The sequence below is a fragment of the Calidris pugnax genome, unplaced genomic scaffold (assembly GCF_001431845.1).
Source record: "Calidris pugnax isolate Ruff unplaced genomic scaffold, ASM143184v1 scaffold349, whole genome shotgun sequence".
Taxonomy (NCBI): Eukaryota; Metazoa; Chordata; class Aves; order Charadriiformes; family Scolopacidae; genus Calidris; species Calidris pugnax.
In genome coordinates, this window is record NW_015091088.1 from 2,018,807 (window position 1) to 2,033,980 (window position 15,174).

General features: G+C 45.8%; 1 protein-coding gene across 4 annotated transcripts in view; it reads left to right on the top strand.

Annotated features, from left to right (window-relative positions):
• Nucleotides 1-15,174, top strand: part of SEPT11 (septin 11) — a 60,664-nt gene that overhangs the window by 24,313 nt on the left and 21,177 nt on the right. For all 4 annotated transcript variants that reach the window (XM_014957811.1, XM_014957810.1, XM_014957809.1 and 1 more), the window contains exons 2-4: nt 7,122-7,236; nt 10,951-11,146; nt 13,587-13,773. In XM_014957811.1, the coding sequence (XP_014813297.1) occupies nt 7,122-7,236; nt 10,951-11,146; nt 13,587-13,773 (498 nt within the window). The remainder of the gene's footprint in view (nt 1-7,121; nt 7,237-10,950; nt 11,147-13,586; nt 13,774-15,174) is intronic.

Below are 15,174 nucleotides of genomic sequence, written 5' to 3' on the forward strand. Positions count from 1 at the left end.
ATTCCCTTTGCCTCCCCGCCTTGGAAGCGCGGGAACAGCAGCGGCTCTGCTGGCTGCAGGGAGCGTGTCCTTGCTGCGTGGCAGGGACTGCAACTCGCAGTTGCAAGCTGCTGGCAACCAGGATATTTGGTGCTACGTCGGGGAGATGGGCCTTGTGCTTCCCACCCTGGTGTCATCCTGTGATTCGTTTAGGGAGCCAGCCTTGGAGAGAGAGGATGTTTCCTTCCCCATCACTTCTGCATTTTACTGCCTGGGCTAATGTAAGCGTGTCCAGCGTCACCCAGTCTCTGAGGGTGTCTCCTCAGGGCAACCCCTTGATCTGTCTTGCTGGCAGCCTCCTCTGGCTAGTGATTCCCCACATACACATGATATTTTATCTGTAGAGCAATATTCTGTGTGAGGAGGGGCAGTACAAGACTCATACCACCTCCCCTTCTCTGTCTCCTGTTGCCTGGTGCTTTGTTGCCCAAATTACTTCCAGCCTTCCTCCTTGCAAAATAACTTTTTCTGCTATCCTGATTCTCCAGGATTAAAAGGAGAAAGCAGCACATGTGAGAAGAGCCTTTTTATGTTCCCAGTGACCTCTGTGGTTACTGAGTGAGGGACCCAGCTGTGGCCTAACACTTTATTAACAGTGTCTCTTGTTCCTGGGAGTAGGGAAAGCTGGCTCCTTGCAATTGTCTTAGACATTGCTGGGGGGCTGGGGCAGGACTGAATGAAGTACACTCTGTTGAGAAGCTCTGTGCCCATAAGTAGCTACAGCTGGTGCCAGCTTTCATCTAGGAAGAACAAGATGGTTTACTGAGGTCCCGCCCTTGGGGCAATAGCTGTGGCAGCGAGTCACTCGGTGGGTCGGTGGGAGGTGTTAGCCATCCAGCTTGCCTACCTTTCTGATGAATCCTTGTGGCTTGCTTGACATATCACTCTACAGAATATGTCTTCCAAAGGAGTCTGCTCTCCCTGTTGAGAAAAGAGAAGGGGGAGAAAGAAAGCTAGGGGGGAGACAGACCTCCCAGACTTCAGTAGCTCACAGAGACATCTACCCAGTCTGCAGCCAGCCAGCAGCAGAAGCACGGAGACAGGAACTCCCCCTAATCTGCTGGTGACACTGATGGTTATCCTAGCCTAAAACAACAGCAAAGTCTGTCCTTTCTTGATTAACTAATTGATTGCTATAGGGCTGTTTTCTTGTGGCAGAACTGCGCTAGCTGTGGCAAGGAGGGAAAAGCAATTGTTCCTTCTTTTTGTGATCCCCCATACTATTATATTTGAGTTCCCTTGTCCAAGAAGTAAGGGCTTAACCATCACTTAAGTCTGTATAAGGAAAGGGAACGGGGGTTGTGGGTGCTGTTTCAAAGAACTTAACAGTGAGTGTGGCTCTGGTGTAGGTGCTGGGAATACTTCGTGCTGTGCTGGCAGGGATTGTAGCTCTCAGGTTGAACATGGGGAGAGGGTACGATAGATCCATCTCTCGCTAACTGCCCTTTGCTTCTGTGCTCCCTGCTCTTTCCTGAGCCACCTTTTTGTCTGAGCAGACTGAAGTATCTCTGAGGTCCCTGACTTTGGATGCAGCATCTAAGATTACTTCAGAAACGCAAGAATGTGTCCCTAGTAATGGGGCAAAAATGTAGCTGGCCTGAGCTGCTGACAACAATAAAAGCTTTCAGAATTTCTTAAAGGTGCCTCCTAAGTTGTGTGGCCTCAAATAACTAAACACTTGCTTCATATTTGTGGTTCAGCTCAATATTTTGCATACCAGAATTTTCCCCTCTTGAATTTGAGGCTCATTTTTGTTTTCTTTAACTCTTTGGAGGCCATGTGAAACTGACCCCCAGCTGCAAGGAGCAGTGGGCTGGGGGGCCTGAAGGGGAATATTTTGCTGGCAGCCTTAAAGCAGAAGGGGCTCAGCCAGGAGCTTGCTTGGCTTGCAGAAACAACCATTGTCATGGTTAAGTTCTGAGTGAGGAGAGCAGACTATGACAATAAATGAAGGTGTCCTTTTGGACCCTCTCTCCTCAGCCTATTGGGAGTGGTGTTCTTCTTTCTGCACAAGAGTAATTTTGTTTTATTTTGGATCAGCTTCCAGAGACCTTCTGAAGTGTAAGGACGTGCTGCCTCTGGAGGAGTGATGAACTTTTGATCATGGGACACATCTCTATATCCACCTCCCCATCCGCGTGTAGGCATAGTCTTGCTGACTCCAGTGAGGGAAATAAGTTTCCCCTTGGCTCTGCCAAGCCACCATGGCTTAGTAGGAATGAGCTGATTCTCTCCTTGCACGTGTCTCGTCAGCCAAATTGTTTTATAAAGCTTCACTGAATTACATCCAGGCAACCCCACTGTTGGCCACAGAGCAACTGTTACAGCGTTGCTTGACCTATAAAACCTTTGTCACCAGGAGCTGTGTACAAAGAAAACCAGATCTGAAGTAGACTTACAGGACTCGGACACTGCAAACCATTTCTTGGTGTTTGCAAGCTTCCCTCCCCCCCCCCTCCTTAAAATTAAAATCAATAGGACACAGGGTCCTGAAAATTAACCTCTTTGTAGTGATGGTACATAGTGTATGCTATACCTCTGGAGGCCTGTCTCTGCTATACTTACCCCTTCCCTTGTCCTACTAGAGTTAAAACCAACAGCTGCGGTAAAAACGTCTGAAAGACTGTTCTTAACCCAGGAAATATTAACCGTGGGACGCTGCGTAGGTCACTCTGCAGAGAACAGTAAAGTGATCAGCATCTTTCCCAATAAACAAGTATTTATTTGTTCATGTTGCTCTATAGTTTTTGTAGGGGTTACTATACGGTTCTGGACATTCAGAACAGCTTCCCCCTCATGCAGGTAGTATGTCAAGAGGGAGAGAGGGTTTGCTATGTAATGTGGAGTTCAGTAGAGGAGACACGACTGTGTCTTAAGGAAGAGTTTAAAAATAAAGACTGCTCTTGGGATGTTTTAAGCTCTGACATCTGAGAACATCCAGACATCCAAGTCCAGCGTGTCTGGAGTAAATTGGCTGATCTCTATAGAAGTCTGTGAAGCTGGAGTTTTCCCCATGCTGATCTTGTCCATTGCTTCTGAAGCTGCAAGCAAGGAGGGGTGCTTGGCAAACAATTCTTCTCTTAGCACGCTCGTAAGAGGTCAGTGCTTACAGATTGAGCGACCTGTCTGTGCATTAATAAGGCATCTCTTAGGACTGTGTTACTGTGAGTGAGAGCTGAGGAGCTGTTTTAGTCCAGGTGTGTATTTAGGTGCAGTATTAGGGGAATAGTGGGGTTGTGCTGAGTTCAAAAGCATTCTGAGCTCTGCTCATCATCAGAGGGGAAAACGAGGAGTACCCTTGGGAAGAAGTTGGTGAGGCTGGGTGATGATATATGCCTTTCCACTTGGGGCGAAGTGTCTGGGCAGCCCCGCTGCCTTTCTCTGGAAGAAGAGCCCTGTGGCAGGAGGAATAAAGCAATGCTGGTAGCTCCCCTGGCTTGCTGGGTGTGTATGGGAGCTCTAGGCTCGTTGCTGTGGGGCAGGAGCCTTTGTCTATGTCAGCCTTTGACCATTCTTCAGCTGGAGGCACCCAGTTTTCAGTGGGATGACTCACTTGAGATCAAAACCCAGCCCACTCTTCTCAGGGGCTTGTCACAGCCATTCACAGCCAGAGCAGCGTGGCCATCTGACTTAGCATCCCGTTGTTTTTAGAACACTTCTGTTTTGCCAGACTGAATGCGTGAATCACTTGTCTGTTCTGCTAATTATACACTGAGCAATCATGCTTGTTGCTCTCCAGCAAAGGTTTCTTTTCCATGTGGGTAAAACCTGAGCTCATGAGCTACTCCTGAGTTTGCAGTGGTTTCAGTCCTTGTCCCTTCCCCAGGCAGCCCAAGGGCTGACAACTGTAGCACTGCTGAGCTAATAAGACCAAACTGCGCAGTCCAATGCCATCAGGCTAATTCGTAAAATTGCCCATTGTGGTTTTGCTGATTGGCATCCTTGGCTGACCTGTGCCATGGCTCAATGGGCCACAGAGCCTCATGGGGAGTCCTGCAGCTTCCAGCCTGCTTCTGAAACCTCTGCTGTGGGGAGAGCAGAGAAAGGATACAGGGTTTTTCTCCTTGTGTCAGCATCCCTGTACTTACTGAACAGGTATAAACTACCCACTTGAAGAGGGTGAAAGCAAGAGCAGAGGTGTGGCCGCAGTGGTAAGAAGTTATGCAGTGTGTGCACCTCCCTTTAATCCTTCTTCTCAGAGCAGCCTGCATCTCCCTCCCAAAAAAGCTTCTGCTCTCTGAGTCCATCTGTGTGCGCTGGAACTGGCTGTTACAGAACTGTTTCGTTTGTGTGGAGGGAGATATTTAGAAACTCTAGTCCCTTTGGCTTTCCTGCCTTGTCCAAAATGCATATCTGTGACGCTTCTGCAGAAATGCACAGATTTTCTGTATCCACTCAATGAGATGTGTTACAGCCTGGGGAATAGTGAGGGAGGTGGAAGCTTGGGTTTGCTTTTCATCTCTGCCCGTGCCTTGGGCCTCTGGGCTTTTCATAGGCGTTCTGGTGTTTCAGGAAGATATCAGACTACACTTCTGCCTCCTGTTAGGCAGCACAGCTTGTGAAAATACTTGGCATTGAAAAGTGTAGAGATAGTTTTTGTTTTTTCCACTGTTGATGTTTGCCACTTGCAGAGGAAAAAAAATAGAAAGGGGAGGGAACTAAACCAAAGAAGGTATGCAGCAAAAATAACTGACACAGATGCGAGAGATGAGTCTAACTCCTGTTCCTGCTGAGTAACTGATGATGAGGCAGTACTTGCTTTCCCAAAATATATCAGGGAAAGAGATATTGGTGCTGTGCTGAGAGATGTTCAACACCCACCAGTTTCTGTGAAGCCTGTGAGTCATGGGCACCTATTGCTTTCTGGAATCTGCTCCGAGTTCCCTTTGCTTCATGATAAACCCAAGCCCACTGGCGTTTTAAAAATACCAATGTTACAAATATGTAATTTAACCCATTCACATAATAAATCCCAGGGTTGTCTTCCATTGCCTGGGGCTTTTCCAGGAAAATCACTGTTGAGGGTAAATGAGGTGATAGTTTCCTTTGTGCTGTTTTTGTTTTGTTTTGTTTTTACCCGCCCCTGTGAAGGAGGTAGCAACTCTTCATCACTGTAAGTTTCGTGTAAGTTTCCTCCAGTATGTGGAGGGATGGAGGTGAGCAGTCTGGCATTAAGCCTTCAGACAAGCCTGGTTCAGGTGTTAAGAGAAGGCTTAGGTATCTAGTACAGGTGTCAGGCTGTGTGTGCCATCATGGCAAAAGGGAGCCCTTTGTGCCATATGGTAATAGCACAGGCTTAGACAGTTTTTGCTCAGAGAATTTCTGTGGTGTTTGTTTTTTGGTGTTTTTTTTTTAAGTCTGAGTGGTATTTTCATCAGCACTTGACTCAGATGTAACTTATTTCTTCCTGCAATTGGTGGCTAGGCTGTATGTTTTGAGGAGGGAAGTGGGGATGCTTAGCAATTGCACAGAGAGCCGGAAGTCTTCCACCTTCTTATTATAACAACCAAAGAGCGTCTTTTTCCATGTCTGGTCCAAAGCCCACTGATTTTTTGTGGAGAAGCAGCTGGTGCTTCCAGCATCTTCAAACGAGACTGAGGCTGCCCATGGCTGTAATGTCGCTCAAAAGTATGGCCTAGGTGGAGTGACTGTACTGGACGTGTTTGGGTTTGGAGAAAGGTTAGTATGTTAAGCTAAGGACAATAAACTTCAGGAGAAAAATGTGTGAAATAACAGCAGAGGTGCTCTAGGGCTACTGAGGAGGTTTTTCTTAATTTTTTTATCTGTGCTCAGGATGTTGGCAAAACTGCAGTTTGCCAGGGAAGAGATAACTGGGCGGGCTTCTTTCTCCAAACCTCTCTGTGAATTACTGTACAGCTGTTGTGGAAAAGCCTTTTTTAACACCTAGAAATACAATACAATCTTGGAGGTGTTTCAAACCTCTCTTCTGTGAGGTCTGTGCTGCTCAATTGCACTCTATGAAACGGCTTTGGTGTGTTTGATGTTATCAGGCCAGCCCCCTGGGCAGGCTGGAGGAAGAGAGTGGGTCAGGAGGGGTGACTTGGATCTCTGGGGTGCCCAGCCTGGCATATTTTTTTTTTCTGCTGAAGACATGGAGGGGCAGCATGGCAGGCTTTGAAGGTCACGCAGGAAATGCTGGGAATGGTGTCCTGTTCTCTCACCTTGTGTTGGATGGGGCTATTTGTAAACCAAGGCATCCGCAGAGCAGCGTGCCTGCTTTTTTTCCCTTCCGGTCAAGGCTGTAAAAGCTGGAAAGAGATTTAGCTGGCTTTAGAGGCAGTGTTGTCATCTAAACTATGTCCTCCTGTGGCCATGCTGCAGGGTTGGAGCAAAAGTCCGAGAGCATTGTGTTTCCTGTGTACTGCTGGGAGACTAGAGCAAGCCTGAGAAGGCTCAGTTTGCCAAAGGGAAAGATCAGCCAAGGGGAGCACAGGCTTGGCTCTCTGCTTGCCTCCACAGGTTTCTATCAGGAATAGATTTTGGAGTTGCAACCAGGACTGCATTGCAACCTGTGTTATGCTTTTGTGTGCTGTTCAGGAGAGCTGGCCTCGCTGGATGGTTTGGGGAAGCTCCCACCCTGCTGGGGGAGTCTTGATAGGGGAGGTTGGCTGGTTTCTGCCATAGAGCTGTACCGTGTTCATGGAGGAAGCAGACTGGGCTGCTTCAGCAATTAAACAGGAATTGATCTGCTTGCAGCTATGACTGTGTTTCACTGTCTCTTTTCCAGGTGTCTGCCTAAACAATCTTTAGGTAACTCTAGGGATATGTGATGCTGAGGCCTCAGAAACAATGTCTGGGTGTTGTGAATTGGTACAGAATCATGGAGAGGCAGTCTGGTAGTGTTTGTATGCCTTGGGGTTGGAGATGTTTTAGCTCCTGAGCCCCACAGCAGAAAACTAGATAGAAGTAAAAGTAGAGCACATCTGGGAGGCAAACCTAAGACAGATTGTGTGTCCCAAGACCTCTTCTGGTGTTACACAGTTCTGACAGGACTAGGCACAGCTGCCTTCTCTGGTGGGGCTTTGCAACCCTGTTAAATGGCTTTGTTCTTGGTCTTACAGAGCGATGACCTTAGGAACCTGTCCCTCTCTGGCCATGTGGGCTTCGACAGCCTCCCTGATCAGCTGGTCAACAAGTCAACATCACAGGGCTTCTGCTTCAACATCCTCTGTGTGGGTAAGTCATCCTGCACCACTGGGTGGTCTCTTCATGCCGAGGAATGCACGTGCATCCACAAGTTAGCGCCTTCTTCCTCCTGTGAAGAGTAAGGTCTGAGCCAGTGGGCACTGCTCTACCCCATTCCCTGACTCAAAACATGGAAATTTCTAGGTGTTAAAAAATCTACCCTTTTGATGGTCCTGCAGTTCTGCTTTCCCCAAGGGCTGCCCATAAGTAAAGTGAGCTAACTTGGGAACTGAATGTATTTTTCAAAGAATGTTAACTTAAATCTGCCTTTCTCTGGGTTGGGTGCAGGGGCTGTTTCTCAAAAAACTGCATTCCTTCCCTTCCAGGCTTTGCCTGCCTGTCTCGTTATATTCTTAGTTTCTCCAGTTGGAAACGATGCCATTTTTAGTCTCCAAATGATGTACTTGAGAACAAAGCCTGTCACCTATTATCTGCTGTATTTAATCTGAGTGGTACAAGTTGGTTTTATAGCCTGAGTTAATGTTACTTTTCCCAAATTTTTCAGAGGGTGAAATATGGGGAGGCAACTCCTTCTCTTGGCTATAGAGAGATACCTGCTGTCTTGGCACTCTATGGATACTGTGCAATTGGAAATCCCTTGCTCAGCCCTAGGGAGCTGTGCTGAAACAGCTTTGACCCACAGGTGGACCTCTTCAAGGTGCCCCCAGAATGTAGTTCTGTAAATTGACAAAAATGGGGGGTTTTACTCTTAGTTTGGCAGAGCAGTCTACAAACATCATCTTTCCATTCATTGTTCTTTTAAGCCTGCAAGAAGGGAATATTGTCCCTTCTAATTAGTTACATTATTAGGTGGAAAAAACCCACAACCCTCTGACTGTGATTTTTCTACAACAAGTTGGGGATTTCTGTCTGCAGTGCAGCATGAGCTGTCTGAAAAGAAATCTGGCACACAAACTAGACTCCTTTCTATAGCTTTGCATGTTGAAGAAGGAGATAAGAGAATAGTTGTACTTCTGCATACTCAAGCTACCAACCCTCACGTGACTCTCTCCTAGCAGCATGAAACCATTTAAAATTCAGCAGGGAGCAGCCCAACTAGCAGGCAGCTCTTTGATCAAAATAGCATAAATTAATTGCCTTTTTCTCTTGCAGTAAATATTCCTCTCCTAATGTGACTTTATATGTCTCCATTAACATAGCAACTTGGTCCAACTCTTTTCTCTTGTAAAATGTGCTGATCAACCTTTTTTTTTTTCCACCCCCAATAAAAATTTCACACAAATTGCTGCAGTTGTCCAAGGAATAGAAATCTCCCCCTTTAAATAAAAACCAAACCAAAACTTTTGAAATTGTGTTCCGAGAAAGGACACAATTAACTTGGCATTGTAATGTGAGGCTTTTAATTGTGGTCTGCACGGATAAAATGCTGCGAAGTCTGTCTAGCACAGCATGCAGCAGTGCTGCATTCACATCAGGAGCCCACTAAAATATGTAGCTTCAGAGATTAACAGTCTGTGCCATCAGTTTAGGACGGATCTTTTCGTGTGGGTTGCGCTCTATGTGGGCCTAGATTTTGAGTTATAATGTCATGTAGACTTTCAGTCTTCCCCCTCTTTCATTTATTCATTCTTCTTTAAAAGCTTGCTTTATGTCCTGCAGCTTCCCAGGGTAGGAATGCTGTGACAAGCATATCTCTGCTCGACTGTTTTACTGGGCTGTACGTAACCACGTACCTCCCTGAGCCTAGCATGGAAAGTGGTCAAAGTCAAAGCCAGCAAAATGAACTGTCAAGTATCGCAGAGCAACAGGTAGTTGCTGAGTAGTGTTATTTTTTTTCCTCTGGACACAAAAGCTATATGGTTTTCTGAGGTCGTCTAAGTAGGGGGTTTACATATTTTGCAAGAGTTTTTCATGCTAGGAGAGCTGTGTACACTCTAGAGAGAGGCTTAATCCCAGATGCAGGCTCTTCTCTCCCACCTGATATTTTGCTTTGCTTTTCTATGCTTTTGTTTTACTTCCCATTTTAGGGGGTTTAAGAGGTTGCAATAGGACCCCTCACAAGCCTGACCTGCAAATGCCAGAGCCTGCCCACTGCAGTCCAGGAGCTCTGTCCCAAATCCCAGCATCAATTTGGTTGGAGCAATTTCAGGATGTTACCTCAGCTCACCCTGTGCTCGCAGCATGGGCAGTAGTAGCAGTGTAATTACTAAGCAAACACTTTTGACTTAAAAACAGGATTTAGGCCAATACTTTCATCCATGTTACTAATTGTACTGGGGATTAGTGAACCTGTAATAGTTTTAAAAGTTGGTATTTAAGCAGTGTGCTATTTTCGATTTTTTTCTGAAAACTTTTCATGTATCCCTGTCTCAAACTTTCATTTCCCAAGGTTCACTATGGGTTTTTTGTGGTTCTTTTGGAACAGAAGTGGAAACTGAGCTGAAAAAAAGCATAAAAACCTGTAGAGAATCAGATACCTCCTCAGGAATCAAATTTGGAGTTGAGAGAATTTTACAACTTCTGTAAAAAAAATCATATCAGAATTAGGACTTAGTCTCTGCTATTAAAAAGATAATTAAGTATTTTTCGACTAAGAACAGCTTCTTGCTGTCCCGAATATAGATATTGCTTGCAAGGTGGGGAGGTTGGGGCTCTTCATGCTATCAAGCAGGAGGGAGCCTGCATCACCAGTTGGGTCATACCAATGTGAAGACCACTGGGAACAAATACTTTTATGGGAAAAGAATGATTGATTGTGTCCCTTGTGCTGCCAGCGTAGCAAGTCCAGTAACAGGGTTCTAGCAGCAGCAGGCATAGAATTGAATCATAGAACCATCTAGGTTGGAGGGGACCTTTAAGGTCATCTAGTCCAGCATTTGCTGGTTCATCATGGAGGGAGCCCTTTCCCTTCTTCGAGAAGGGGGGTCACTTGGCAAATGTCTATGTAACAGTTCTTAAAACTGTCACGATTTTGGGAGGGGGTTGTTGTTTTTTTTATTGTATTTTTTTCCTCTCTTCCTTCCAGTTTAGTACCTTTTCTTCAGGGAGTCTCGTAAGCCTCAGTTGCTTCCTCTCCAGTTTCTCTGTTTCCCATGGAAAACATTAACAGTAGTATTACGGGAAAAGACTGTGTGTATGGACAAGGAAAGGGGGCTTGTTTCACAAAATAATGAAAAATCCCTGAGGGCAGTGGCGCTTAGTATCTCAGGGATGCCCCTTTCAGTGTCCTTGCCTGTGATTTGTGGTACACCTCCCTTGGAAAACCCAGCCCACAAATTTCTCTTGCCATTCCCAGCACAGCAGCCTAGCTCTTTACCTGCAAGTGCCGAAGACATTTGCATGATCTTGATGTCTGTCAGAGTAGCAGCTTTTGCCTAGCAGGGGCTCATTTTGGATTTGCATCCCCAGCGTGTGGTGCTTTGATGGGGTATGGCTGCAAGGTGTGCTGCAGACCCTGGCGGTGTGACCTGTGGAGGAAATTAGTCGGAGGCCAGCAGCCGAAGCCAGAGCTGCTGTCACCTCCCAGTGTCCACAAAGTCCCTGGTTCAGTTCTGGGGGATTGGTAAAGATGGGGACTGTCTCAAAAGACATCTGTTCCTGCAGGGATTATTTCGTTTAGCCATGTGCACGGAGCCTAATTCCACTGCTGCCCAAGTGGAATAATGCCTTAGCTTGGCGAATGTGCCTGAGAATCAGGTGAGGAAAAGCAGTCGGACTGTGCTAACATTGCCTGTGTCTGCTCAGGTGAAACTGGCATCGGCAAGTCAACGTTGATGGACACTCTGTTCAATACCAAGTTTGAAAGCGAACCTGCGACGCACAACGAGCCTGGTGTGAGATTGAAAGCCAGGAGTTATGAGCTCCAGGAGAGTAACGTCCGTCTGAAGCTGACTATTGTCGACACAGTTGGATTTGGCGATCAAATTAACAAAGATGACAGGTAAATTTATTTCCGTCGGGAGAAGGAATCCTTGTGCTGATGTCCTCTGAGACCAGAAGGGCTGACCCTGTGTGGGCAGTAGGTCCCTTATTGTTGCTGGGGGTGTTTTGTGATCCTGGTGTAGCAGCTAGCATCACTTGCCCCAAGAGATGGGTAGGAACAGTGAAGAACAAGCAGATCAACTAGGCTACAGAATTGAAACTGTCTTTCTGCCCTCTGCGTCTCTGTGCAGCTCAGTTAAAGTCTGTTTGAGTTAAAACATGTAAATATTTGAAAGTATGAGTTCGAATTGCAATTATGTTGCATCTTTTGGGGAGCTGGGGCTCGGATCAGAGTTCCAATTCACAACATCCTACGATGTTCAAGTTGAAGTGGGTTTTACTTAAGTGTTGTACCCGGGTGCTGATTTACATGTTACGTGCATGAAGTAAATATTCTGGGCAGCCCACGCAGTCCTGTGTCCATCCATATGGACTTTTGCTGTAGTGTTAAAATAAAACTAGTCATACTAATACTCAAATTAATGCTTTTCCTGTATCTGAGAGGCATACGTTCCCTTGCTGCAGTAATCCTGGCTCCCTCTGAAGGGGTGTTTGCAATCCTCTTCTGTGCACATTGCAGAGTGAGGGCACGCTGGCTGGCAGCCTGCACGCTGACCAAAGCCATTGGGGCACTAGGGAGACAGACAGCATAAGCTCTTTGAAAATGCAGGCTTAGCATCAAAGTTTTCACCAAGATCCCTGTTAGCGTGGAGACTCAGCACGTTCTGCTGCCTGTTCCATAAGGAAAACTCTATAGATTTTTTTTAAAAAAAGGTTTTATAGTGCATTATTTTTGTAACATGTCCTTGCTTCTTGACCTGACCCCAAAATAGCACTCTTGCCCCTGCTTTGCAGCTCCTGCTCCTGACTGGTGCTCCAGAGCATGCTGGCTGGAGGGAGAGCTCTGCCTGTCAGCTGCTGCCATATGCTCTCGGGCGAGAACAAAAGCTGCTCAGAGGAGGAAGGAGCAGGTGCTCGGAGCAGGGATGCTCTGTAGCTTGTTACTGCTGGGTCACTTTGCATTTGCTTCATTGGGCAGATGAGAAGAGCCAGCAGTGTCGGTGGTGAAACCCCTCCAACTTCCCTCTCAGGTGGCTGGAGAGAGGGGCAGTCACAGGGCAGCAGGACTTAGGGGCAGCTTTTGTCTTGCTGTGTCCTGATACATATGGCCACAGTGGGTGGCATTTCCTCTGTGCTCCTGGTTTGAGACCTCTCAGGTTTTTTTTGCTCTGCTTTTTTATGGTGCTTTCTCTAATATGATCTCCCAATGTTAGGCCTTACTGCTTTCTTTGCAACGTGCCTGTGTCTGAGGTTTTGGGGGCTCGTAATCAGAGTCAGAATTTCTGAAAGCAAAGAAACTGGAGCAGCAGTCGTGTTACAAACCTACACGGGGAGATTCATGATACCCTCTGTGCCTGCAAATTGCCAAGCAGTGCTCAGTACTGTTGTGTGGGTCTCTGATGTTGGCAGCCCTCACGCAGCGCTGCTTGTCGTTCTATAGCTCTTGCTTGGTCAATCAAGAGTGAGTCTACTCTGCTTTGCTTAGGATATTAAGCAACTGCTCAAACAGTTGGAGAAGAGCGGCCAGAGCAGAGCCTTGCTGGCTGCCTGTTAGAAGAGTGTTTCTGGAGGACCTGAAAACTTCTGTTGGTCTATTTTTTATTTTTTTTTTCCTCACAACTGCTTTTGAGGAAGGGTATTAGCACTGCTGTGAATCCAGTGTTGAAGGCAGTGGAAGTTTTGTCTTGGTCTCAATGTCCTCCTTCGAGAGCTTCCTTGGGCCAGAGGGCCTGAGGCTGCCCTTGGTGGAGGGAGGAACAAACCAAAAAGTTCCCTCTCCAGTAGCACAATCAGTGAGATCAGGGCATGTTACACTTCACTAGCGTTTTTTCTCTAACAAAATAGTCCCCCCAAAGTATCCAAACAGTGTAGTTGTATGCTGGGCTTTGCTCACAGACTTTGATTCCTGAAAAGTTCCTTTTGTCCCCTTGTGAATCTCCCAAACAAGCTTTTGGACAAGTTAGGGTGGGTGGAAGTTTCATGTTTAAATTTTCTTGGATGATTCTCGGTGACATTGGCAGAGCAGCAGCTCAGACTTTAATTGGGAAGGCTGTAAAATACATTGTTTTTCAGGGTAGCAGCCTCACGTAGTTCCCATGCACCTAAATTCCAGGGTCTGTGCCAGTTTATCTTGCTAATATGTCTGTAATGCTCTCCCTGGGCACCAAGTGGAAGTGCAGGCTTGCTAAGAAGGGACTGTAGGTTAGGCTGGGAGGGTCCCAGTGCTTGTCCCTGTGTTGTGCAGAGCACCCATGAAGCTTCCTGAGTGTGATCAGTGACCTATGCTGTCCCAGTAATGAATGCTCTAGTTTTCTCTATGCCCTGTTTTCTCTGTTTAGCTACAAGCCTATAGTAGAATATATTGATGCACAGTTTGAAGCCTACTTGCAAGAAGAGCTGAAGATCAAACGATCCCTGTTCAATTACCACGACACCAGAATTCATGCCTGCTTATATTTCATTGCACCAACCGGACACTCGCTGAAGTCTCTAGACTTGGTCACCATGAAGAAGCTTGACAGTAAGGTACTTGCTGCTTATTTTACGACCTTTGCATGGCCCTACTAGTGCTTTTATGATCTTGGCACAGGCTTAGTTAAACCTGCTCAGAAAAATACAGTCTGTTTTTAGCAGTGGGGAATTGCAGAGGTGCTGTGTGAAAACTTTACCTTGGGCATAGCTGCTAGAATTGGTGATTATTCACTGATTCATATGATGCAGAGATATATTAAGAGTTTGGGCTCCTACCCTTTTCCTGTCACATCTCGGGTTAGGAAACTTGACTGCTTGCTTCACAGCTATGCTATGAAGTTAGCAATCTGAAAGCAGGAAACTGTATTTATGAGGATGTATTAGGAGGCCACTGTTCTTGTTTTCCTGTGGGTAAACCCAGCCAAGTTCAGTGACAGATTTGTTCACAACTGAAAGATTGGTTGGCTGTTGAAAAAGAGAGAAAAAAGTGTTTGCCTCCTTAAATGTATAAATGAAAAAGAGAGGTTGAAATCTGTTAGTTCTAGCACTCAAAGACACGGTTGCCATCTCTGTTTCACTTTGTCTAACCAACTAATTAGGTTATTATACAAAACTTGGTTTGGTAAGCGTGTATGAGATAAGTACACCAAAAACACTTTAGGTCATCTTACTAATCAATGAAAAACAAATCAAAATGCTGTGTTTGCACGCTCTGACTGCATCCAGCTATACACAAACAGTGATGTGATCTTCTGTGGCAGCTGTAGTGTTGTTCTAACCATAATCTGATAAACAAGAAGAACCTGAATAAATATATTACTTGGCATATGCTTTTTCAGTTACCCTCATGACTAGCAAGAATGGGAACTGAGCTTCATATCATGGTGTTCTACTAAATACTTGCTATTTTCTAGGGAAAATAACTGAAGTACAAATGTAAAACTTGAGTATTTAAACGGAGCTTTCTCTGTGCTGCTTTACATCATGATTAAGGAAATTAAATCAGACCACCCTGCACCTTTGGCTCATTGGATCCTGATTCTGCAGAAGATAAATGATGACAATGGCTCTTTATTTCCTAGAGTGGCCTATCGATTGGGTTTTATGCAGTGATGGAGAAGGGTCCCTGCCCTATTCAACTTAAAATAGAGTTATGGAGATTTACGCAAAGCGAGCTAATTGGCATTCATTTTCTATCTTTTGGCAAAGGGGGATTTAATAACTCCAGGCCATACTCTGAACGGCATTAAGAGATGTAACATAAGAGGATTTCCAAGTACTGCAGTTAGAATCCTTTCATATAGGTCAATATCAATATCTTTCTCGCTACATTTTTGTCTGTTGTTGCAAGGAGAAGCAAATCCTGCAAGATCAAAAGCAGAAATTGCCCCTCTGGAGGGAGTAAAATGGAAAGAAAGCAGGACTCCTTGTCCTAATGCATTCTTGCCCTCTCTT